A 26146-nucleotide genomic window follows, 5' to 3' on the forward strand; every position below is an offset into this window, starting at 1 on the left:
GGGCCGGCCTGTCGTGTGTCCTTTTTTTTTTTTAATTAATTTTTATTGGAGTATGGTTGCTTTACAATGTTGTGTTAGCCTCCACTGCACAGCAAAATGAATCAGCCATACAAAAGACACCAGGGTCAACCACGGCTGTCATCAGCCCTTTTTAACAAGGACTCACTTTTTTCTTTCTTCGTGAATACTTCTCAATGTCGGAGTACTTTCTAAAAAACAAAAGAGAGTCAAGCTTGAAATGTGTGAAGCCCAGCCAAAAACATCTGAACAAAAATGTCGACTGCTGCGTCAGCCTCAGGAGGCACCGACCACGAGGAAGGCGCTTTCTGTCCCCAGAGGACACAAGCCCACATCAACAGCGGCTCCCAGGCTCAGGAGAAAGGGCCCCAAGGGAGTCTGTTCACTTCCCTTCCCTGAAATCTTTTTTTTATTATTATTTAGTATTTTAAAGTTTTATTTAAATGATGCAGGGAAGGGGCTAAGAGAGGTAGGTGATACACTGGCCTTGGGTGCAAAATTTAAGGGGACACCAAACAAGCCGGTCATCAAGATAAACACGACTTGAATGCAGCACTTGAAAAATCAAAATGCAAAAAGTAACGCACGATGAACGAAATATAAAAATTTTAAATGAAAGCAGGATGAGTATTATCGGTTTTTCCTTTTGCCTCAGGCTCCAGTGTAGCTGACACGTGCTTTTGCATTATGAAAACATTTCTCACAGATCAAACCCACAATAAGGTTTAAAAAGTGCGTTTCTTAAGAAAAAGAGAGGTAATCCGGTGTGTGTGACTGTGGTGTGCAAATGGCAAAGACTGTGACAATGGGAAGACGTTCAAGTGTAGGTGCTGGAGGGCAGGTCTGGGGCTAGTAGGTGTGGGGGGGTGAAGAGGACCCCAGCTGGCCCTTGAACACACCCCCCGATGCCTGGGAAGCCATGCTTGTGCCATGAGCGTCCACCCCTTTGGCCAGAGTGGACTGGTCCCCAAGGGCTCCCAGCTGGAGCCTCCTGGGTCCTGCCTCTTCCCTGAAACCCTTGAAAATCCAATGGCTCCTCACTTACGGGGGCGGGAGGCAGGCGGGCGTCTGACCTAAGGCCGTGCGTTTACAGGCACCTCTGCCCCAAAGCTTCTATATGATCTTGGGGCGGCGAGGAGGGGAACCCTAACATTTTTAAGCTTTTGACAGTGGATTAATCACATTTGCAAACACAGCCCTCACGATGACATGCAGAACAAACGTTACTGCTCCCCCTGGGCTGGTAAAGAACCCGGGCTCCCAACGTGAGGGTTTACTTAATGCCCCGCAGCTGATCAGCACACGGACTGAGACCAAAATCCGATCCAAAACCCAGTCCATCCTCTTTCTACCCCACCGCAGAGCTCTCGCTCTCCTTCTGTGCCTGACAACCATGCAGATCCACGTGCGGTTTCTGATTCTTCACCGACTCCAACCTCTGCCATGCACGTTTGCAGAGGTCTCCCCAACGTGCGTCTCCAGCAGCCCAGCACTTGCTTGGTCTACTCCCCGTGTGGTGACTGGACCTCAGCCTCTTACCGACTCTGCTCACCCCAAGCCCAACCTCTTTGGCGAGGGAGAAAGCTATTGACGTAACCAGCAGATTCAGGTCAGGGTTCAACACACGAACAGAAGATGGGAAGAAACAAAACACACTGGAAGGCAGAGGAACTCGTGCAGGGAGCAGCCGACACAGAGTAGAGAGAACCGTTCAACTCAGTCCGACAGCCCCACCATGTCTCCACCCGCCATGCTGTCAGGACCGTCAGCAACGGACTAAGGTGTCGACAAAGTCAGGAAATATCCACGCTCACCAGGCGCACGGGCAGGACTCTAACCTAAGCATCTGCCTGCATATCACACTGCTGGGGGGTCACCATCTGTCAACAGGACAAAGGGAGCCTTAAAGTAGAAAACCTAAGAGAACAAGAGCCAAAATAGGCATAAGGCCCCCCAGACACTGCTCCCCCGGTGGCGTCTCAAGTCTCCCAAACGCACCCCGAGCTCCTGCAGGGCACCTCGGGGTGGGGTGAAGGCCTACCACCTGCGAGGCTGAGGCCACCTGCCCGCCCCACAGCGAGATGAAAACTGACACCTCGTTCTCAGCACAGTGACCATAAGAGCACGACAGAGAAGCCCGACAGGGAGGGTTCCTGCAAGCCCTCAAATAGTCCCGACATTAGTGGGGTCAAACGCACCCCCGGGGACTAAGCAGCCAAGGGGCCAAAATCCCCCAGACTGGCTTGTCTCAGCAAGACCTGGAGACGGGGAGCGGTGCTTGGTGCCCGCCTTACAAACCGTACCGAAGGGAGACGCAAGAGGGAAGAGATATGGGAACATATGTATGTGTATAACTGATTCACCTTTTTATAAAGCAGAAACTAACACACCATTGTAAAGCAATTCTACTCCAATAAAGATGTAAAAAAAAAAAATAATTAATTAATTAAATAAAATTTAAAAATTAAAAAAAAGAAAACAGGAAAAAAGAAAAGAAAAAAAAAAACCATACCGACCGTCGTGTGAAGGAACTCTTGGGCTCGTGTGTACACGCCCCCGAGTGCCCGACACCCCGGCGCTGGAGAAGTGGGGATGGCCAGGTCCCGTGCAGCTCAAGGCCTGGCCCCTGGCAGAGTGCATCTGCTGACCGCCGGCCTATCCTCCCATGCCCCACGCCCGCCTTCCCGGCTGACCCAGAGGCAACAAGCCCAGCCACAGTCCTCATCCCGGGGTCTTCGTTTGGGACCCAAACTGAAGAGCTGGATCAGTGTGAACCGCAGACCTTGAGTCCGGCAGGTCAGCCTCCTTCCCAACCCTCCGCCAAGCCCGATCCAGCCCCGACACCTGGCGGCAGGCACTCGGGAGCTCATCTGCAGCTGTGGCCCCGAGAGCCCCAGACTCACAAAGAGGCGTCCGTGTCTGGCCAGCACATCAGGAAAGTGAGGAAGGGATTTGGACTCTACAGACCTACAGATATTTGGAGTTGGGAATACTGAGGTTTTTCATACAAACACACCCTGAAAAGCAGGGTGGGTGAGACACGGAAAACCACGAGGTGTCAAGTGTAAGTCTGCCCTGGGAATGGAACCAGACCACCTCATCTTGTGACCTCAAGGACCGGGAACCATGAGAAGGGCTCTCTGCACATACAGAGCCTGCTCTGTCCTGTGAGCATCAGGGCAGGACACAGGACGCAATTCCGAGTGCAAATGCTGGGCTCGTCTACCTCAGGGGAAAACCCCGGGCGTCCCCCAGGCCTGAGCCTACAGGACAGCACTGTGCCTTCACTACTGGTGCTCAGCTGCCCTATCCTAGATGCAAGCCGGAGACTGCGGGGACAATCGTCGCATTATCTCAGGGGAAGGGACAAGAGTCCCCACCGTCTCATCTTCCTCCCAGCCGTTCCTTCGCATCCACAGATGCACACACTGGGGGGTGCCCTGTTACGCAGGTCCAGGATCTACTACAAAAATCACTGCTTTGTTCACCAGGAGAGACTGCCAGCCTGCACACTCTGTTTTAGATAAGGAAAAGCAAGTAGAATTAAGAAAACGAAACTGTGCCAGATGGAGCGTGGGCTACCATGACCGTGGCCTGGGGCCAGCTCTCTATCCTGTACGTTTAGACTCTTGACCTCTGAGACCCCAGGAACTCCACAGAAAGACTCAATACAGGATCTCACTGTCCTTGTGGCTCTATCCAACAGCAGTGGTTCCTCCATGCCAAAGATTTTGAAAATTCCAAACTGCCTCATAGGGACTACCCTGGTGGTCCAGTGGTTAAGACTCCGTGCTTCCAATGCAGGGGGCACGGGTTCGATCCCTGGTCAGGGAGCTAAGATCCCACAGCCGCATGGCGCAGCCAAGAAAGTATTAAAAACAAACAAACAAAAAAAATGCATCATATATAAAATGATAATATCAAGTTTCACTACAGAAAAATAGCAGATACCTAAACTGACCATATTTGGGAGAGGAGCTGGGGGGAAAAGGCAAATTTTACTAAGCAGGAAGGGAAGAAATGAAATGTGCTCACTGTTAGACTTCACCAGGGACCTTTGGGGACTTCCAATAAGGGAAATACTTGAAGGCCTCCAGTCCTGCCCCAACGTAAAACTGGTTGTCTTGCAGATCCTTTGAGCTGTCCAGAAGATGCCCATTCATTGTAAATAATCTGTGAGTAAAGAAAGAAAAAATGAGCTAGAGACTTAAGAGCCATGACATCAGGCTGGGGGCACCCGGTACATAATGCGACTGGTATGTGGACCACAGGAGAGCTGATGCTCTGAGAGCAAACGTAACCAAAACGGGCTAACGGAGCCCTGCGGGAGCAGCTCTGCCAGGGTTACGCTCGCTTTCCATTTTTAGATTTTTTTAATTAAAGTGTATCTTTAATTATGTACAAGTATTCAGAGGGCCCTGAGAACATTTAAGCTGTTGGTTGGTATTCAATTAATTTTAACTAATAACAGTTAAAATTAATACAAATTGGCTTATATTGTTATAACAATACTTGGAAAACAACCCGGCATTTATTAGCAAATGATATGCCTTTTTGTAAGCACAAAAAGACTAATATTTGTCTATGTTTTATTCTGCACTCTTTTTTGGCATGTATTAATTCATAATTCATTTATTTAAGAAAATGTTCAATTCATTCAATGCTCAGCATCTGTTAGGCAGCATACAATGAGGTAGGCAGGCCTTCTGTAAAAAATATGAAATAAGAAAGCCACTGCTTCCCCAAAGTCAAAAAGTGTATAAAAGCCTATAAAGGCAAGTGTGACCAGAGAAGGGCAAAACCTCAGCGTTCTAAGAGGAGAAAGATTAAAGGCAACTGTAGGCTTCACTAAGGTGAAATGTACAAGGGTAGGTAGGAGTTCCTCATGTGAAGACGGGATGCAGCCTTTGGAGCAGCAGAAGGGGCCTCTGCAAAAAGCCAGAACACAGGGGATTGACTGTCACCGAAGGGTGAAATGCACCCTTGGGTGAAATGGAACTTGACCACTGAATCCCAGAGCCTGGAATTCTAGGGGGAGGAGCTTATCATCGATTTAGTCTGAGTGAGTGGGGATTTGCATGAAGTGTGGGGTAAGCACAGTGTTTCAGCAACAGGCAGCTGGCCATGGTGGGTGGGATGTGATGGAGGAAGGGCACCTCACCTGGGGGAGGAGATGCAGAGCTCTCGCAGGGCGTACGACGTGCTCACGAATGACAGCAGTGAGCACAGGAAGGGAGAGGAGAGAAGGATGCAGGGCACCTGGAACAGGTGGGACCCACAGGACTCAAACCTCCCTCCCCTGAGCACCCCTCAACCTCGGCGAGCAGCGAACCACCAGATGGCTGGCTGACACACAGCGCTGGGCCCCCCGCCCTGGAGTTTCTGATTCAGTGAGTCTAACGTGAGGCCTGAGCATCTGTTCCTAACAAGGGCAGCTCCTGGACCCGCTGCCTCGCGTCATCCTGTAGGACCAAGATGAAGAACTTCCAGACAGGGGGCAACTGTGAGATGCCCCAGGGAGTGGAACATAGGGCTTCCAGGTGAGAAGCAGGGCTTGGAACTTCCTTCCTCTCCTGTTGTCACCTTGGGACAATCGGTGCCCATCCCTGGAGGGCTCACAGCTGGCACGAGTGTCCCCAGGAGCAAGGCAGGGAGCTGCAGACACCCTCGGCAGTGAGGGGCCCAGGGAGGCGGCAGGACTAACTGGCTGTGGCCGCGAGGACAGCCTCCCCCCAGAGCTCAGGTGCTGGAGGCTGGACCACAAGGCGCTGGGGGTGGGGCCTTGGGAGACTCCATCAGAAGCAGAAGTGCTGGGACACATGGACCAGGCACTTAACATAAATGTGGAAAATGTTACAAAAGAAATAAGGGAAATATGAAATAAAGAAAGAAGCACACATTATTGTTTGGAAGATAAAATAGAGGAACTCTCCCAGGAAGCAGCAGGGAATGATAATAGAACATATCGAAGGTAAGAAATAAAAATGAGCAGAAGTGCCATCAACCAGATAATAAGAATCCCCAAAATAAGTTAAATTAGGAGTAGAAAGGAAGAAATACGGGTAGAAATAATGAAGATTCGTGTCACAGAATGAAAGACAGAGGGCAGACCTCCAACTGGAAGGGTCCACAGATGGTGAAAAAGCAGACAGAGGAGTTTAGGTTCACCAACACTGCCCAACCTGCGCCCGACAAACGCGGATTGAATCAAACATTGAGGGTGGAAATGGCTGTATCTCAGAGTCTCAGAACTTGGCAGGGACCACTCACCACCCTTCTCTTCCAGCAGGTAGAGAGCTCTGCCAGGTGCACAGAGCCCAGGGCTGCGGGACGTGGGAAATTCACCCTCTTTCCTCTTCAATTCCTCCCCGTGCTAACGACTCTCCTTTCCGGAACCACGTCTGGCCAGCCATCACCCATAACACTGCATTCCCCAACCAGGGCTGGACCAGGGTGAGGCGAGAGAAGCACCCGGGGTGCAGATCTGGGGGGTGCCCGCTTTCAGGGGTGCACCAGCATCTCCTCCCAAGCCCAGCACACCCCGACCTCTACTCATTTGCCGTTCTCAAGGCGAACCTCTTCTGGGCTATTCCTAGACTGGGCTCCACACCTGGGTGTGCTCCTCTCCTACACACCCTGCCCTCCACTGTGATTCTTTTTGGTTCTGCCTTCTCTGCGGGGCCACAAGCTCAACAGGGGTGAGCGGACCAGGCTGGGCCTCCCGCATACAGCGTGGTGCCCACCGTGCAATCAGCACGCAACACACGTCTGTGAAAAGCACATTTTTCTAACACCGAGATCAGCAATAATCTCTCACACAGAGACCCACACACAATCTTAATGGTTTCTCTGGAATATATATATATCCCAGAAAGTTCAAAACTATCCAATAAATCAACTAATTTTAATACCACTGAGAACTTGGCTAAGTCTCTAACACACACAAGAAAAAGGTACAGTAGAAACCTCCACTGAACCATATTAACATTATCTAAGGAATGATAAATACAGATAGATACAAACGACTTCTCAAACGTATGTTGACTATTAGCTGTTCGTTCTGTTCAAAGATAACATGTACGTTGATAATAAAAAAAAAAAAAAAAACCTGTAATGTGCCTATTACATCACCCTTTCAAGCTTACTATTGAATATTTGTACTTTCTAAGCATTTATTTCCAAGCTCTGTACTTTTTCTAAACTCAACCACAGAGAACTAATTTAAGCCCAGGGAAAAAAAGAAATAAGCTTATTGATCTAGTGTCCTATTTTCCCTCTAGATATCCTATTTCCTTGCTTGCTTCTCCCTTACAAAGATTTTACCTCTTCCTTTCACCACTATGTGATACTTGTGATTTTATACGTGATACTTATGATTAATCCCACTACTGTTTCTGGTTTCTTCCAAAAATATGCACAAGTCTATCTGCTCCAGACAACGGTCCCTATTTCTTTAAGGATAAAACACTAATACTTATAACTGCATCCTGAAGTCACTTGGGCACTTACAGGACTTTTTACTGTGTAAACAGCTGTCTTCCTGGAATACTGGTGTTCACTGTTATTCACCACCCTCACTAGGCTAGCGAGTATCCCATTGCTCTGAATGTCCCAACAGTTATGTCCTGCTCGCTAGTAGACACATCAGTTGTCACTGTTGGTATCACAACTCTTGACTGTCAATAGATCGTCTATGTTTTAATTCACCCCTGAGAAAGAGTTAATTGACACAAAAGTGAAAAGGGACTGAATGTTTTTGCTCTTCCTCCCCAATGCCAGCCACCGGGACCGTCACTGTCCATGAAGAGGACACTTCTAATGGTCCTTCGGCCTCACTCCACATCACCCGACTTCCCAGCTTTAAAGGTCTGTGTCCTCCTGAGCTTTCCCACCCACTCCCGTGGCGAGACCCGGGCCTTCTCATCACCCCGTGTGTTCCCAAGGCCAGGTCTTCTTTACCTCCCGCTACAGCCTGTAGCCGCGCCGCTCTCCACTCCCTCCCTCCCGCCCTCCTCCAACCGCCAGGCCGGGGTCTGAGACCACGGGGCCATCTCTAGAGTCACCTGCACACACCGAACCCCTCCTCTGCTGGTCCTTCCCACCCTCGGCCGTGGACGAGTCTAGCTATCTTCCCCTCCCTTGTCCCAGGCTGCCGAGCGTCGGAGGAAACCACAGCCCTGCAGCGTGTCCCACTGCAAATTCGGGGTCCAGGCCAGTGGGGCCCCCAACACTGCTCGGCCAGCGCAGCACACCACCTCCTCCATCCAAGGTCTCCATCCCCCCGTGACGGGCCCTGTCACCACTCGGACACCAGCTCCCCTGTGTGGCTCCCCGAATTCTCCTGCCCGAGAGGCCTCATTACATCACCTGAGCATCTAACTGAATGTTAATCACTGGCCACCCGGCAGGGGCACGGGGGACCCGGGGGATTGGAGCGACCACATCTCAGCCTCGTTAGCTGTATTCACCACGCCGAGGGTGAGGCAGATGCCCGCTAAACTTTGTTGAATGAGTGAATGAATGAATGAAACTGTTAAAAATAAGTATGGCCCAAAGACTGCAGAACTATTGTCTGCCTGAAGAATTAAAATCAGAGCTCACGAGGAATCATTTCAGACCCTGCTGGCCGGGCAGGAAATTCTCACTGAAAAGCACAGGACGAGCCCCTCCTTCCAGGTCCTCAGAGCTGAGCCAGAGCCTTACTTTCGAACGCCTCCCAGAGGAAAGACCTTCTCTCTGATCGTGGCCAGCACGCAGTTCCACTCCGTCAGGCTGAATTTGGGTATAATAATCTTTACAGGTGGGATAAATAATCTTCCATTTGTGAAAACACTGCAGGAACCAAAGGAAAAGCCTTCGTTAGGGCCTCACACTTTGGGGGAAAACGCTGGGAATTCACCAAAGATACCCAATTACAGAAGCATGGAAACCACACGGAGCCCTGAGCAGCCCCTGGTGGCCCACACGCCACCGCATGGAGGACAGTCCCCGAGCCCCGTAGTGCTCAGAGCCAGGGAGGGGCCAGAAACGCTGGCGACACAGCCTCATGGGATAGAAGACACCCCGATGAACAGGACTGAACTCTACTCTTTAAAAAATAGGCCTCCGTGACAACGGGGAACATGGAAGAAAACTGTGTCCATTTGGAAAACAAACGGGGAAATTTGGCGTTAAAAATGCAGCTGCTGTCCCCTCCGTGGCGCCGAGAGAGTGTCCTGGAGGAAATAACGTGCAAATCCTCTGCAAAGATAATGGAAACCGCTGGTCTCACTCTCCTAGTTTAAGGCAGCTTCCCTGTGGTCCCGGTGGGTTTGTTTTCTTATTTCTATGGGCTGGGGCTGGGGACACAGCTGGGGTCCGCACAAAACCCAGTGCAAAGCTACTAGCTCTCTGGTGTTATAGTCAAAGCCACTTAGCAACAGTTTCAAACTCTTATTAAAATATTGTAAAATATGAGGCTATTTCTTTAAGTCTAAAAGTTATGGATAGCATTTAACAATACAGGAGCTCAGCTTCACGGTGCTGACTTTCAATCTATTCCTTTGTTATTTATGATTACTGTTGTTGTTTTTCCTTAAATGTAAATAATTTAAAATTGGAGAAATACATCTCTTGTTTCAGAGTAAATATAAATTTTAAGTTAACACGTTTGTGCACAACAAAAAGAATCAGGTTTCTCAGCTAAGGCTCTGTGGAAAGAGGCTTGCCATCACCCCAGAGGCCACCTTTTTCCATACTTAAAGCCTCTGCCCCAAAACAAACCTCGAAAGGGGCATTCTGTGCAAGTCGTAGCACAGCTCATCTGTGATGTTACCGCTACCCTGAAGATTTGCTGCAAGCTTTCCACCTATCCGTGTTCCTAAATGGTGCACGCCAAAAGTCTCTCCAAACACAGACGGCTAATAATACAAGAAATAAATATTGAGACAAGGCCACGTTGTGTTTTTGTCTACATTTGTAAGATATTTAACACAGATTCTCACGCTGAGTGCGGGGAAATAAGCACACTGCTATGGACTGAATTGCGGTCCCCCGCAGATTTTGGCAGCCCTCGCAGGCTGATACACACACACATATACACTGTTGACGTGGGTAAAAGTGAGCACGATCTTCCTGAAGGGTGACTTGGGGACATAGACATGGAGACGCGTGGGACCAGGAATCACTGACACAGTCTGTCCACTCCCTGAAATCCATCGCATGGAAATGTGGGCACGTATATGTGAACCTTTAAAAACGTCTCTCGCAGGGTCACAGGCAAACCTCAGAGACATGGCGGGTTTGGCCCCTGACCACAGCAACAAAGCGAGTCACACAAAGTTTTTGGTTTCTCAGTGCATAGAGAAGTTACGTTTACACTACACTGTAGTCTATAAAAACAATGTACGTACGTTAATTTAGAATACTTTATTGCTAAAAAAAAAATGTTTACTATCATCTGACAACAGAGGGCGGCCACAAACCTTCAATCTGTAAAAGAAAAAAAGCATTATCTGCGAAACACAAGAAAGCAGAGTGCAATAAAACAATGTAGAAAGTATGCCTGTATTTACAAAAACCAAAATATAAAACAACCTAAATGTCCAAGTGCAGAGGAGTGGTGAAATAAATCATAGCACAGGATACAATAATAACTAATGCAGCCATTTAAAATTGTTTATGCAGAATTTGTATTTAGGGGGAACATGATCAAATACAATTAATGCTGTAAAAAACCACAACAGCAAGTACAGAGAGAACTAAAAGTAAGCGGCCCTCAAAGTTAACAGTGGCTGTGTCTGAGAAGGATAACGAGTGATTTTTATTTTATTCTTGACACATTTCTAGACGTCCACCTTTTTATACTAAGCATGTAAATACGGAGAAAAGGATTTTTTAAATTGTTAACGATAAAGAAAGAAATGTTAACAATAAAGAAATTAGGAAATTTCAACTTTAGAGGGAGTGATGGACTCAGCACATCCCCAGAAGTTTTCCGGTTGAGCTGCAGAATGAACTAGACCCTTCTCACTCTGCCAGATTTTAGGTCTGTGCTGTCTGAGCATCAGACAGCCCGTCTTCCACCTGACGATCCAGGTAGATGGATGACCAACCCCAAGAAATACACCCAAAGACTGTTCCCCTAGAAAGTCTGTGACAGAGAGGTAATGGACAGGCACAGCCCCTGGACACACAGTGAAAACCCATCATTGTTAATTATGTACAGACCCGTTTTGTAATACTAGGCAGCCATTTTTAAAAGCACAACGTATCTATATGCGCTAGTAAGAAACCATATTAAATTGTGTGGTGAAAGAAAAAGGAAGATACACAGCAACGCTTGCAGCATACCTACGCCTCTAAATCCTTGAATATGCAAAGCCTGTCTTACAAGGACACTCCAGAAACTTTTAACAGTCGCCTCTGGGAATATAAAGATTTACTTTTAATGTGTACCTTTTAAAACGATATATTTACCATGGGTGTAAGTTACTCTGGCCATAAAAAATAGTTAATTTTTAAAAATTACTTTGAAATAAGAGAGGTTAAAGGCATAAAACAACTTTGCCAATACACCTCCCAATGTGCCCATTAATTTTTAATAGGTAATATTTAAAATATTTTAAGTAAGACATACTTTAAATTTTTTAAATAAGGAATGTTTTGAATTTTTCAAAGTAGGAAACAGCACTTGGATCTAGGAATGGATTTTGCCAGGTGACGCGGTGACGCTGGTGGTAGTGGCAGTGGACGCCACTTACCGTAGCACACAGTTTAGTTAATGACAGACCAGGACACAGACCTGAGCCTCCGCCTCCAGGCTGGCGGCTTCTCCTGAACATGGACTCGACCAGCTGAATTCTGAGGACACGCAGACAGTCAGGGGGAACAGCTTCCCTCTCCACCATCCAGCTGCTACAGAACTCACACTCAGCAGCCCCCCACTCCCTCTACCCCAGCTCCCGGCTTACCAGGAAGGGTCAAAACACCTTTCACCTCGAACATCAAAAACTCTGAAAGCCATCGTAACTATTGTCTGTTTGTTTTTAAGTTACAAGGTCTCCAAGCAAACATGATCAGGTCTTCCCTTGGGAGAAAAGGCCTTGCATTTGGACGGATATTTGGGTCCATCTAGTGGAGTTTCTAGCACACCATATAAAGAATAGAGCACATGCCTTAAGAATAACTGTATTATCACAGAAAAAAAAAAAGTCTGTCAAAATAAGTGAGAACCATTGACAGTGTGGGTCAGGCTCCCCCCAAAAAATGTATGTCTAGTGATACGTGTCTTTGCCAGAAATGACCCATAAGCCAATAATGTTCCCTGAGATTCCTATCCATTCTTCAGAAAGAGATGTCCTTCATAAAATTTAGAAATACTGTGTCTCTCATTATTTCAGAACAGCTCTCAGATCTATAAAAGGCACAGTGGAAGGATCTCAGATGTGTGAGTGGCTCCCTTTCAGAGGCCTAAGGAAAAGTATTTTAAAGAAATGATGGTTGGGTTTTGGAAGGTAAATGAAAGGAACAGCTTAGCTAATAAGCAGGTCATGCTTGCTCCATCCTTGGGCTTCCCAGCCGGGGGCTCCACTGTGTCTGGCAGGGGCTTCCCAGCCCCCTGGGCCCCCAGCCCTTTGCTGGTCAGCAGGGGCGTGAAGGATGACTCGTCGGAATGTGGGCTCTCTGCTACCCAAGACTGGGACTGGCCTGCTGATGCCTCCCCTCAGACATAGAGCCAGGACCCTGGAAACTCACTGAAATTCCTTCTGCTGGGAACAGAACCGGGTAAGAGCGAAGGTGTCCTCTGGAACTTCAAGTCAGGGATTTTCATCCCTATAATATCAAAACGGCACAATATATGAAGGATTGGGAGGAAATGGCTGCCATTTGGAGAATTCCTGCCCCTTAACGAGCACTGGGCGGGGTTTCCTGGGACTTTGCTGGTGCACGTCACCACCCTGTTTACAAAAGAGGATGCCAATTCAGAGAGAGGAAGCGTGTGCAGGTCACAAAGCCTACAAGGTGAAAAGCGGGATTTGAACCAATGTTTGACCTGAGTCAAGTGTGTTCTCTTTCTACAGCCCCAAGCATAACGTGGGCCGGCCCACAGAGGGGTCCCGATTAACCGGAACAGAGTCCCCCGGCATCTCTACACCTGCCCCACCAGCCGCTTCCCGGGGCAGCCAGCCCTCAGGCAACCTTGGCCAGGGCGCGTTGAGCATCAGACAGCCCATCTCCCCCGCCGAGGGGCTTTGGTGGGAACATTACTTCTACATTCCCTTTCACCATCCAGCAGCTGCGATGGCTATAGGCCACCAAAAATTTTAAAAAAAGCTAAGACTAAGCCGTGCACTTCCACCCCACGTGAACTGGCCGCCGCGGCAGGGCAACGGCATTGCTTCTCCAAAATCAAGGTTCACGAGAGAAGAACATGCAGCTGAACCATACCGAAGACTCCCGGGGGGAAGGGTGAGCGTCAGAGAGAGAAGGGAGGGGACGAGCAGAAGCGGGGCGAAGGCGACACAACATCTTTAAGGAGCTCGACCCCCCTGCACCCCACTGTACTCACTTGATTTGTCGGGATAAACGATGGAATGTTTGCCACCTGGGAGGCACGTTTATGTCACAATGTACCAAAGGCTTGATCTGAAAAAAAGAAAAAAGAAGCCTCAGAATTCAGTTCAAGCTAACAAACGCTTGTTAAATACCAACAGTAGGCACAGCATTCGACCCCAAACCAAAGGTAAAGGTGGGGCAGCCTCGCTAAGAGACCGCAGGGCAGGACCCGGGAGGGGCCCGGGCAGCGCTGGGCCCCGTGCCGGGCGGTGGCCAGGAGTCCAGCCAGGCGATGTGGGCGGCTGCGCTGAAGGGCTGTGCGATCCAGGGGATGGCAAGGTCCCCGCTGAAGGTGCCCAGCAAGGGGCTGTGTGGTTCCCGCTGAGGATGCTCCCACAGCAGCTCACCCCACAGCCTGGGTGAGCTCCGCTGGGGCCCTGAGACGGGACAGGGGCTTCTAATTAAGGCCACGGGGTTCAAGCCAGGATGTCCTGGCAGGTGAGAACGCCTTCCCAGCGTGTCCTGACCCTTCTCTTCTCTTTTCTGTGAATCCAACCTGAGGGGCTGAGCCAGCTCTGGGGCCCCATTCAACTTCGGCCTCACGCCCACCGGGGCCCAGACACCCAGGCAGGAAAGAGTCCCTGAGACCTGCCCCCCGCCAGCCCCGGGCCCCCTCCTCACGTCAGGCTGGCCTGCCCCCGGCCCCTGGCCCGGAAGGGAGGGCCCCGCGGCAGAGGGTTTCCGCCCAGGCCTCCCACCCGCCCGTCTCCCTGCACATCCCTGACCCGCCAGGCCCGGGTCACATACAGACAGGCCAGCCAACCTCTAATGTTGGCGCAGTGCCACTGAATTATCCCAAGTTGAGTAAAGTCACCTACAGCAGTTCCTTTCCCGAGAATAACACCCAAGCAGCATCCTCGGGGTTCACCACGAGAGCAGGGGCAAGCTGAGCAGCCCACCATCAGAGCAGGCTGACGTGGGCAGCTCACGCTTTCCCAGCGCTGTGTTTTGTTTTGTTTTTTTTTGCGGTACGTGGACCTCTCACTGCTGTGGCCTCTCCCATCGCGGAGCACAGGCTCCGGACGCGCAGGCCCAGCGGCCATGGCTCACGGGCCCAGCCGCTCCGCGGCATGTGGGATCTTCCCGGACCGGGGCACGAACCCGTGTCCCCCGCATCGGCAGGCGGACTTCCAACCACTGCGCCACCAGCGCTGTGTTTTAAATGAGGAGCTGGGAGCCGTGTTACCTTGTCTTCTGAAGGGGATGACACGGGTGAGAAGGGAAGACGGAGGTGCTGTGGAGAAGCCTGCCCCGGCATCTCGCTGTAAGCATGGAGTGCCTCAGTCACGGAGGGAGCAGAACAAATCTGGGGGGCAGCCTGGGGGAGGAGAAACCACAGCCTCTGGGATAGGACAGACCAGGGTTCAAACTCCAGCCCAACCCCTTACTACCTGTGTGACTTTGGAGAAGCATTTCACCTTTGAGCTACAATTTATTAATTTGGGAACGGGGATGATATACCTTGCAGGGTTTTTATGAGATAACATTTTATAAAAGGCACAATGCCATACCTATTATCACATACGATAAATACACAGTCTAGTAAATATGAGTGTCTCCCAACACACACAGACACATAGAATCCGGGCCGGGGGGCAGGGGAGGGAGAGAGAGACCATTTCGGCATCTCAGTTGGATTACAGCCCAGAGAGGATTGCTGATTTTACCCACAGCCAACTGCTCGTCCCCAGACGCCCCATCTCAGAACATGGCACTACCCTAGACACACTTGTTCAACTACCAAGCCTGGGAGACACCAGTGGGTCCTCTCTTCCCTGATACCCACAACTAAGCCATCAGCCCATCTCTCAGTTCTACCTCAAAACTGCATCCTGGGCCACCCTGTTCCTGCCACTCCGCTGGCCAAGCCTCCCCATCCCTCCCCTAACTCATCTCCGCACCCCCATAGCCCTTTCTTCACAGCAAGCTGAGGAGCCTTTGTAAACACAAACCAGGACGCCATCACTCTCTGACTTAAAGCCCCAGTGGTGGAAAGACCCACACTTCCAGTAGGTCCCCACTCCTCAGCTAGCCCACGCAGCCATGTGGCTGACACCCCTGCCTCTCTGCCCTCGTCCCTCCCACAGCACCTCCCATGCCTGCTTTCTTCCAGCTCTTTAAGCACCAAGCTTGTTGCCACAAGCACAAGACCTTGACCCCGGAATGTTCTCCCACATCTTTGCACGGCTTGCTCCCTCTTGCATTAAGAAGTCAACATGGATGCCAGCTCCTCAGAGAGGACTTCCCTGATGATCACGCACCTTGATGTATGTTCACCACAGCACTTGATATTGCCTAATATTTGTGTGTTTATTTACTTGCTTATTATTGATTCCTCCTTGTAGAGCGTAAGCCTCCTGAAAGCAGGGACTTTGTTTGTCATGTTCAACAAAGTACTCCCCGTGCCTGAACAATGGGCGGCCCATGGCAGGAGTTTGATAAGTATTTCATGAATATGAATGAAGAATGAACAAATGAATGACAAGGGAGAAACAGCTCTGATACTCTGGAAAGAATCCCAGAAAAAGTGAGTTCACTGAGGATTGTGGCAATGCACACCTACATCCATTGTTACCCTACTGTCATACTATATATAAAATTATATATACTTGCGTACTAATAGTGACAAAATCAATGCCATGAATATCAACGACTACCGTGAATTTGCAGACCTAGTTTGAAAACAAAACAACAGAAATTATCCTCTGCAAAATTCTATTAAGGCACAGCCACCCTAAGAAGCCGTTTCCTCCTTGATTGCATGAATTTATGGAAACAATGAACTAATTGCTTTCTTACATGTTAATGATTCATTAACCCTGATATCACCTGCCTAATTAAATGACCCCAGCAATTAAATGCATATATGCTTCTGGGCTTTTCCCCCTGCACTCCACACAATAATCTCCAAAGAAGTACCAAGCAAACGTGCTTTGCTGTTACTGTCTGATGGTGATGACAGTTTCAAGACTCGTGTCATTCACCTGCCCTGAGAGGCGGGACGTAACGGGCTTTAGAGCTCTTTAACAAGGGTCCAGGGTAATTGAACCAAATCTGCCTCAGTGATGGAAGACACTCAAGGCTGCCAAAGGTGTGTTTCCCCAAGTAGCACCTATGGTTTACTGAATGCCTGCAATGTGTCAGGCACTGCACTCAGACCTTTATATGCATTCATACCTAATCCTCAAAATCACTAGGCAAAATATCCAGGTAACAAAGAATCAGAGACGTTATATAATCTTCCCAAGAACACACAGCTATCAAGCGTCCTGGCCATGATAAGCCATCAAAACATATTTTATTATAGTTTTTAGCAAAACGGAGAGTTGAACCTACACCAGTACACCATTTAGGAGCCTATTTTGAGTCATCCACGATTCCAGGACTGGCTCCGTCACTTTCTCACTGTGTCACCTTGGTCAAGTTGTCTCGCTTCCCTAAACCTGTTTCTCCGTGCATGCAACACAGATCCAAGTGGTGTATATGTAGTAAGTCAGACAGAGAAAGACAAATATTACATGATGTTACTTATCTGTGGAATCTCAAAAAGAAATATACGAATGAGTCTATACGCAGCACAGAAACAGACTCACAGACATAGAAAACAAACTACGGTTACCAAAGGGGAAAGCAGGGGGAGGATAAATTAGGAGTTTGGGATTAACAGGTACAAACTACCATACGTAGGACAGATAAGCAGCAAGGATTTACTGTATAATACAGGGAACAATATTCAATATCTTGTAATAACTTATAATGGAAAACGATCTGAAGAAAATATGTATAACTAAATCACTTTTCTGTACACCTGAAACTAACACAATATTGTAAACCAACTACACTTCAATAAAAAATACAAATGTAACATAAAATTTGGCTAAAGGAAAAAGGTAAAACAAACAAAGAAAAAAAGTAGTGCCTATGCTATAGGTTTGCTCGCGACGTAACGCAAAGTGAGAGGACTCGCTCTCCAGTGCTCAGCAAGGTGCCTGCAGTGAATTAAGAGCTCAGCTGACAGCAGTGGTTGTTATTTGTGCCGTTGCTCCTTCTGCCCCATCATCCTTCTCCGACAGCCCTCCGTGAACATCCTCACGGCCTTTTCCACGCAAAACATCAAATAAAAAAGGCCCATAGCTGATTCATGTGCCCCGCTCCGTGGAGAATGGATGTCAGCTCCCTGCTGACGATGGATCTATAGGTCGGAACTGATGCTCTGAATGACTCCAAATTTGCTGACCCCCCAGAGGAACCATCCCACAGCAACAGACAGCCACGCGACTTATGGAGCCTACTGGCCGTCCCAGGAAGTCCCTACTCCGAAGCAGGGTCACAAATAAAAGCAATCCAAGGAGAGGAGAGTGCCTGCCCCAAATTCTGCCCGGCTGCAGACTCCCGGAAGGCACACGGCCATCGTCCCATCCATTTATTTAAGCCCTGTTTGCGGAGGACACCCCTCCATGGGAGGAACTGTGCTAAGTGTTGGAGACGCAAAGGTGAGCGAGACCGTCATCACAGCTGGCCTCGGAGGGCTGGGAGGCACGGGGACACAGACCACTGGACGAGCGATCTGTAAACAAGGAGACACGCACACGCAGCTGTGTGATGAGGGCTCCCTGGCGGCCAGCATGGGGCGCATTCCATCCTCACAGCGACACAAAGCAGGCTTCCTGGTGGAAGCGGCCTCTAGGTTGAGACCTGATTTATAAGCAGGAGTCAGTCCGTTGAGGGTGGGAAGAAATGCTAAATGAGGCAGGAGAAACAGCATACACAAAATCCTGTTAGAGGACTTTGGATACATCCTCGTGGATACAAGGTCTTTGGGAAATGGAAAAGTCTAGACTAGACACTGGACACAGAGGGAGGAGTGGTGAGAGGCGGGTCTGAAGAAGAAAGCCAGGGCCAGATCAAGGAGGGCCTTCACATCTGCCGTTAGCAGTGTAGACTCCATCCGCTTGGAGAAAAGAGGCATGCCTTGAAGTGTTTGAACCAGGGAACTGATGGGATCCAACTGGAAAGGGATGGGCTGGATATGCAGGAAGTCCAGGTGGAAGGCACACGACTCCTTCTAGGAGCAGCTCTGGGTGCCCTCAGCAAGAATAGGGGTCCGTAACTGAATGGGCTTGAGAGAAGGCACAGGAGGGACAGGGCGGGAGGGGGGCTGGGAGAAGTAAAAGCTAAGATGATCGTCTAGGTTTCTGGTTTTAGGAGTTGAGTATACAGCTCCATTCTCTGAAAAAAGGAACACAAAATAACAACTGGGTTTGCGGGGAGAGGCCAGGGGGTTCAAACGTGGACATGCTGGATCTGAGGTATCCTTGGGACATCCAGGTGACAGTGCCCTGTAGACAGAGATGTGGATCCTGCGCTAGAGAGAGGCCTGGGTGCCCTGGGCGCAAGGATGATGGTGGAGGATGAGGCAGGTGCACTGCCCGAATGAGAAGAGGGAAGGAACCAGGGTAGCACCTGGAGGGAAGTGGGGACTCCAAGGACAGACAATGACACTAACGCCGCAAGAAAAATTTAGGAGAAACAACCGGAGGGAATAAGAAGAGGGCAGGGTTTCAGATGACAAGGAGAGAAATCACTGCAAGAATGAGAAAGAGGGCCAGTTCCCACCCCCCAGCGCAGCTGTAAACAAAAAGGCCCAAATGTCCGTCAGATGTGGAATAGATAAATAAAACGTGGTCTATTCATACAATGGAATACTCTTCAGCCATAGAAAGGAATGAAAAATCAATACACACTACAACATAGATAAACCGTAAAAACATGCTAAGTCTAAGAAGTCACTATATTGTATGATTCTATTTATATGAAATGTCCAGAATAGGCAGATCCAGAGGCAGCTATTATTACTCTTATTATCTTTTCTCATCCACTTAAGATCGTTCTGAGCAATTCTCCCTATTCTCTCCCCCATTATCAGCTTACCCACAAAAGAGCCTGAATAGCCAAAGCTATCTTTAACACGAAGAACAAAGATAGAGGCATTTATAATCTATAAATATAATCTGTCAATATATTTTTATATAATCAAAATAGTCTGGTGTTGGCATAAAAGCAAACCAATAGACCAGTGGGACAGAATAGAAAGCCCAGAAATAAACCCATGTGTATACAGTCAATTAATATTCCACAAAGGATCCAAGAATATACAATGAGGAGAGAATAGTCTCTTCAATAAATGATGCTGGAAAAACTGGACAGCCACATGCAAAAGAAAGAAACTGGACCCCTGTCTTACACTAAACACAAAAATCAACTCAAAATAGATTAAAGACTTGCACATAAGACCTGAAACCATAAAACTCCTAGAAAATAGAGGGAGTAAGTAAGCATCTTGACATTGACCTTTGCAATGATTTTTTGGATTTGACACCAAAAGCAGATGTAACAAAAGCAAGAATAAGCAAGTGGGACCACATCAAACTTAATACATGAAAAGCTTCCACTCAGCCAAGGAAACCAGCAACAAAATGAAAAGGCAACCTACTGAAAGAAAATATTTGCAAACCTTGCATCTGATAAGGGGTTAATATCCAAAATATACAAGGAATTTATACAACTCAATGGCAAAAAACAAAAACAACCTCGTTTAAAAATGGGCAAAGGACCTGAATAGACATTTGTCCAAAGAAGACATACAACTTGCCAAAAGGTACAAGAAAAGGTGCTCAACATCACTCGTCATCAGGGAAACGCAAATCAAAACCACTGTGAGATATCACCTCACACCTGTCAGAATGGCTATCAGCAAAAAGAAAACAAATAACAAGTGTTGGTGAGGGTGTGGAGAAAAGGGAGCCCTCCTGTGCTGTTGGTGGGAATGTAGACTGGTGCAGCCACTGTGGAGAACAGTATGGCAATTCCTCAAAAACTTAAAACTGGAACTACCATATGACCCAGCAATCCCACTTATGGGTATATATCAGAAGGAAATGAAACCATTTTCTTGAAGAGATACATGTACTCCAGTTAGTATTCATTGATGCATTATTCACAATGGTTAAGGTATGGAAACAACCTAAGTGTCTACCAATGGATGGATGGATAAAGAAAATATGTTATATCCATACAGTGGAATATTATTCAGCCATAGAAAAGAAGAAAAGTCTGCCATTTGCAACACATGGGTCAAACTGGAGGACATTATACTAAGTAAAATAAACCAAAGAAAGACAAATACTGCATGGTGTCACTTATATGTAGAATCTGGGGGGCAGGTGGTAGAAAGTGGAAACAGAGTAGAAAAATGACTGCCAGGGCTGGGGGTGGGGGAAGTAGGAAGAGATTGGTACAAAGGTACAAACTCAGTTACAAGATGAATAAGGTCTGAGGATCTGATGGATAACATGGTGACTGTAATTGATAACATCACATTGCATAATTGAAATTTGCTAAGAGAGAGAACTTAAGTGTTCTCACAAAAGAGAGAGAAAGAGAGAGAGATAAATATGTGAGGTGATGTGTCAATTAACTTGATGGGTGGAGGGAATCCTTTCACAATGTATACATACATCAAATCAGCACACTGTGCACTTTAAATATCTTACACTTTTGTCAATTACACCTCAATAAAGCTAAAAAATATGGTATATATCACTTAATAGAATACTCTGAATCCACTACAAATTATTATAGGAGCATATTTGTTGACACATTAAGATTTCATGATTCATTGTTAAGTAACAGGGGATTTGTAAAAAATAGTACATAGAATATGCTCTCATTTGTGCTTAAATTAATATATTTGTAAAGTAAGAAGTATACACATGTGACCATTGAACAACACAGGTCTGAACTGCATGGGTCCATTTATATACAAATTTTTTAATAAATATATTGGAGAATTTTTTGGACATCTGTGACATTTTGAAAAAACTCATAAACTTCATAGCCTAGAAATATCAAAACAATAAAAAGGTATGTCACGAATGCATAAAAGATATGTAGATACTAGTCTATCCTTATATAGGCATAAGGTGTGTGATATTTAATATAAAATTAGTAATGTGTTAGCTTTCTTTGTTTTTATTGATACAACTTTGCTTTCAAAAAATTACATTACTGTACATAGGCCTTTCTCTCTCATAATTGGAGAAATTGCACATCAGCCTATCATCACAGGGAAGTGGGTTTTTTTAGTGCAACAATATTTCCAATACTGTATTATGAATATGACTGTAATAATGTGTGCCATAAAATTTTTATAACAATTTATTCATTAGTGTATAAGCCAGGCTACCATAAAGCAATCATATTGTTGTTTCTTCATTATCAATGTATGAATCGTTACACATGTAAATAAATATGAATTTCCTTTTCATGTTATCTTTTCATTTTGATGTCTGGTGTTAGTAACATGTATAACATCTACAGTGTTTTGCATCATATAATATTGACTGTACTGACAGACGATTCATGTAAACAGGTGACAAAAGCATACAGTATCAAGAAATACAGTACAGTACTCTAAATGTATTTTCTCTTCCTTATAATTTTCTTACCAGCATTTCCTTTTCTCTGTCTTACTTTACTGCAAGAATACAGTATGCAACACAAATAACACACAAAGTATGTTACCAACTGTTTCTGTTACCTGTAAAGCTTCCAGTCAACAGTAGGCTATTAGTAGTTGAGTTTTAAAAGAGTGAAAAGTTATACATGGATTTTCAACTGTGCGGGGGGTCAGTGCCCCTAACCTCTGCATTGTTCAAGGGTCAACTGTATATATATGCATATATGTCCACATAGGTTAGAAGCATATAGAAAAACATGGTGGCTAAACTCTGGCTGATAGGATTATGTGTGTGTTTCCTTTTAAATTACATACATTTTCTCATTTCTCTACAACGAGCATGAATTATATAGTAGTTTTTTTAACAGAAACAGAAGCTTCCAAAAATGTGTTCAGGACCGTTCAAAAGGAGAGCCAATGAATGGCAAGGCCACTGAGAGAATACGATGGACTTGGGTATCGGCTCAGTCAGTGCAAAGTACCTCAGCCAAATCTTGAGTCAAAACACAGTTAAATTTCATTCCCCTTGCTTTTCAATCAGATAGGGAATCACATAAAACGCGTTATAGACATTTATATTAAAAGTTAATTTTAGGGCTTCCCTGGTGGCACAGTGGTTGAGAGTCCACCTGCCAAAGCAGGGGACACGGGTTCGTGCCCCGGTCTGGGAAGATCCCACATGCCGTGGAGCGGCTAGGCCCGTGAGCCATGGCCGCTGAGCCTGCGCATCCGGAGCCTGTGCTCCGCAACGGGAGAGGCCACAACAGTGAGAGGCCCGCGTACCGCAAAAAAAAAAAAAAAAGTTAATTTTAGAATTCTTTTTTGTTAGAATCATCAGTAACTGGGTTATTCGGAAAATTCACCTCAGGGACTCACTTCCTTCTCTTCCATGACAACTTGAGATAAATAAGGTCTAAATTAGTGGTTTAATTGTTTTACCATTAGTATGCTATTTACCAGGATGAATGCACTGAAAGGACAAAATCAGAAAACCGTCCTCATGGGCAAAAAAAATATTGAATTGGGGCTCATTTGTTCTTAGAACTGTAAGAAAAGGACAGGGGAGGTCTTCTAAATTCTGCCTAAATTTATACAATTTGACATTACACACCCAAACTCTAAGATGTAGCAACAGAACTCCTTGAATTAAACTGAGACCAAGGACATTTTTCTCATTAAATCAACGAGACACAGTCGTGGAAACTCAATATCCCAAGAACACTGTTTTCGAGTCTAATTCTCCCTTTGCTCCTCCGTTAAATGACACGTAATTCCAAATTCATTACATTGAAGCATTTTATAAGTCATTTCTATGGTTATATGAAATATATTATTATGGTATTCTAATTAATTTTAAGGAAATTTCTTTACTGAATCAAGGTCTCTTGAGAAGTGTCTTCAATTTTCCCACTAATATATTTTGACCAAAACGGAAATTCTGTGAAAGAATACTGTACAATAAGCTAGGTACTTCCACTCTGTGCTGCTATCACGAAACAAGGCGGAATAACTTAGTAAGACACTTAAACATTGAATATTTGGACTTGGCCAAAGCTTACAGTATAGTATATTTAGTGTTTCTAAGAGTTTGCACTGGTGTTCAAATCGGTAGCATTCATGGATCTCAAATTCTGATAGGGTGAGCTACCCAGACTTAAAGGCATTATGAGTATTAATTTCAACTATTTACTGAGCTCTTGCAATATGCCCAGCACCATCTCATTTAATCCCAGCAACATTCCGAGAGGTATTATTTCAGATCAATACCTATAGATCTAATCACAGTATGACAAGTCATGCATCATTCAACCATTCCTCTACTGATGGACATTCTCGTGGTTCCCAGGTTTTTGTAATTACTAAAAAAAAAAGAACATGCTGCTATAAACATCTTTAAGGCCCAGTGTGTGAACTGAACCAGCCGGCTGGAGCAGATGCAGCAGGGGCTGCCCGTGGCCTCGACACCCCACAAGGCCTGGGGAGATTTTAGTCCTTGCAAAGCTGTTCTCCACTGTCCTAGAATGAGGTGGCGCTGCGGAGGGCTAGGTCCCCCTTCTGCAGTGCATCCTACGGGGCATCGGTTCCCACAGCCCTCTGCACAGATCCTGGAGAACCAGTGCCCCGTGGCGCTAACCCTCTGCTTCCGGTCCCCCAGCAGAGCCTGCGCTGCGCCGACGCGGCATGGCACCATCCGGTCTGTCCCACCCCAGTGCACAAAGTGCGGCTCTTTCTGTAAGGTGAGCGCTCATGTATCCACCAGAAATAATTCACGGAACTTAATTCTATGAATTAAACAGAAGAAACCCATTTAATATGCACAGGTTGTACAGTGCAGTAATGAGGCTTTCCGCAAGGAAGGGGGTGGGGGGACCTCGGATTCATCTCTAGTTTCACACCAAGTTCTGTTACTAACTAGCTTCCTAACTCTGTACACGTCACTTAACCTGTCTTGAACTCTTGATTCATCTTTTAAGTGGCAGATATTAAGACCTCCTCCCCCGGACTTCCCTGGGGGTGCAATGGTTAAGAATCCACCTGCCAATGCAGGGGACACAGGTTCAAGCCCTCGTCCGGGAAGATCCCACATGCCGCAGAGCAGCTAAGCCCGTGAGCCACAACTACTGAGCATGCACTCTAGAGCCCGTGAGCCACAACTACTGAGCCCGTGAACCACAACTACTGAAGCCTGCGCACCTAGAGCCCGTGCTCTGCAACAAGAGAAGCCACCGCAATGAGAAGCCCGCGCACCGCAACGAAGAGTAGCCCCCGCTCGCCACAACTAGAGAAAAGCCCGCGCGCAGCAACGAAGACCCAATGCAGCCAAAAATAAATAAATAAATAAATTTATTTTTTAAAAGACAAGTCTTTTAGCTCATTAAGTATTATATTATCTCCCGAATCATGGGGACGTCCCCACAAACCACAAAGCAGCTAAAATGCGGTTTAGTAAGTGGTAGTGAGTAGTAAGAGGTGACAAAGAGAGTTGAAGTTAGTAGTTACGTGAGCAGTATGGAGGACAAAAGAGAGGTACCCACTAAGTGACTGACGAACTTCAGCCCCGTGACTGGCAGCTCTACATCCTCATATGGGACAGCAGGACACAGATGTAAACTGCCGGCTGCTCTAATGGGCTCCTCACGGGACCAGCAGAGTTCTTGGCTACATCACAGATGAATGTCCACGAGGATACTACATAGCAAGCAACAATAATCACAAGCCACTTTTAGGGAGTCACTTCTGCCACCAAAGAAGAGGGGGCCGGGGTAGTGACCATCAAGCACCTCGCAGGCCTCCACACTGTGCAGTACCCCACAGCACCCGAGGGCAGTGGTGGCATTCCCAGGCACCACTGGAAGCAATACATGTTCTTAGAAACTTTCTGGAAGTAAATATTAAAGAGGTAAAAATTGTGCGTGTAACTCCTCTTCTTTATAAACAATCATGACGGCTCTGCCAGGGTCCATCCCACTGCCTAGTTACAATAATGAAAAAGAAGGATGTAAGGTCTGTTGACAGGGAATGGGTTAAATAATTATGATAGAGTCACGTGATGGAACATTTTGCAGCCACTAAAAATCACGTGGCAGAAGATCCTTTACTATGTTAAACTGTCATGATACATAGTTAATAAAAAGCAGAAAAGAAAATACTATGTAAATCACTTTGCTGTATACCTGAAACTCACAACATTGTTAAGCAACTGCACTCCAATATAAAATAAAAAGTTTAAAAAAATGAAAAAGAAATTAGTACGTATTGATGGATTCCATTTCTGTAAATATATACATATCAATGCATATATTGTATATATGTGTGTATCTGTGAAGATGATAGATAGATAGATAGATAGATAGATAGATAGATAGATATTTGCGACTTGTGCCGAGAAAACAACTGGAAATGGACATGACAAAATGCAGAGTGCGCTGATCTTTGGGAGCTAGGGTTGTAAGTGATCTTCACTTTCCGCACTGAGCTTTTCTGCACAGCATTTTTGACATTTTTCTCAGCAGG

The 26146-nt window shown here is 46.7% G+C and overlaps 1 protein-coding gene across 1 annotated transcript in view; it reads right to left on the reverse strand.

The window, feature by feature from the left end:
- Positions 1-26146, reverse strand: part of DCDC2C (doublecortin domain containing 2C) — a 123135-nt gene that overhangs the window by 85129 nt on the left and 11860 nt on the right. Inside the window, 4 exon segments of the mRNA XM_007472265.1 lie at positions 167-209; positions 4054-4191; positions 8722-8850; positions 13568-13644. Coding sequence (XP_007472327.1) covers positions 167-209; positions 4054-4191; positions 8722-8850; positions 13568-13644 — 387 coding nt within the window.

Source organism: Lipotes vexillifer, unplaced genomic scaffold (assembly GCF_000442215.2).
Source record: "Lipotes vexillifer unplaced genomic scaffold, Lipotes_vexillifer_v1.1 scaffold356, whole genome shotgun sequence".
Taxonomy (NCBI): Eukaryota; Metazoa; Chordata; class Mammalia; order Artiodactyla; family Lipotidae; genus Lipotes; species Lipotes vexillifer.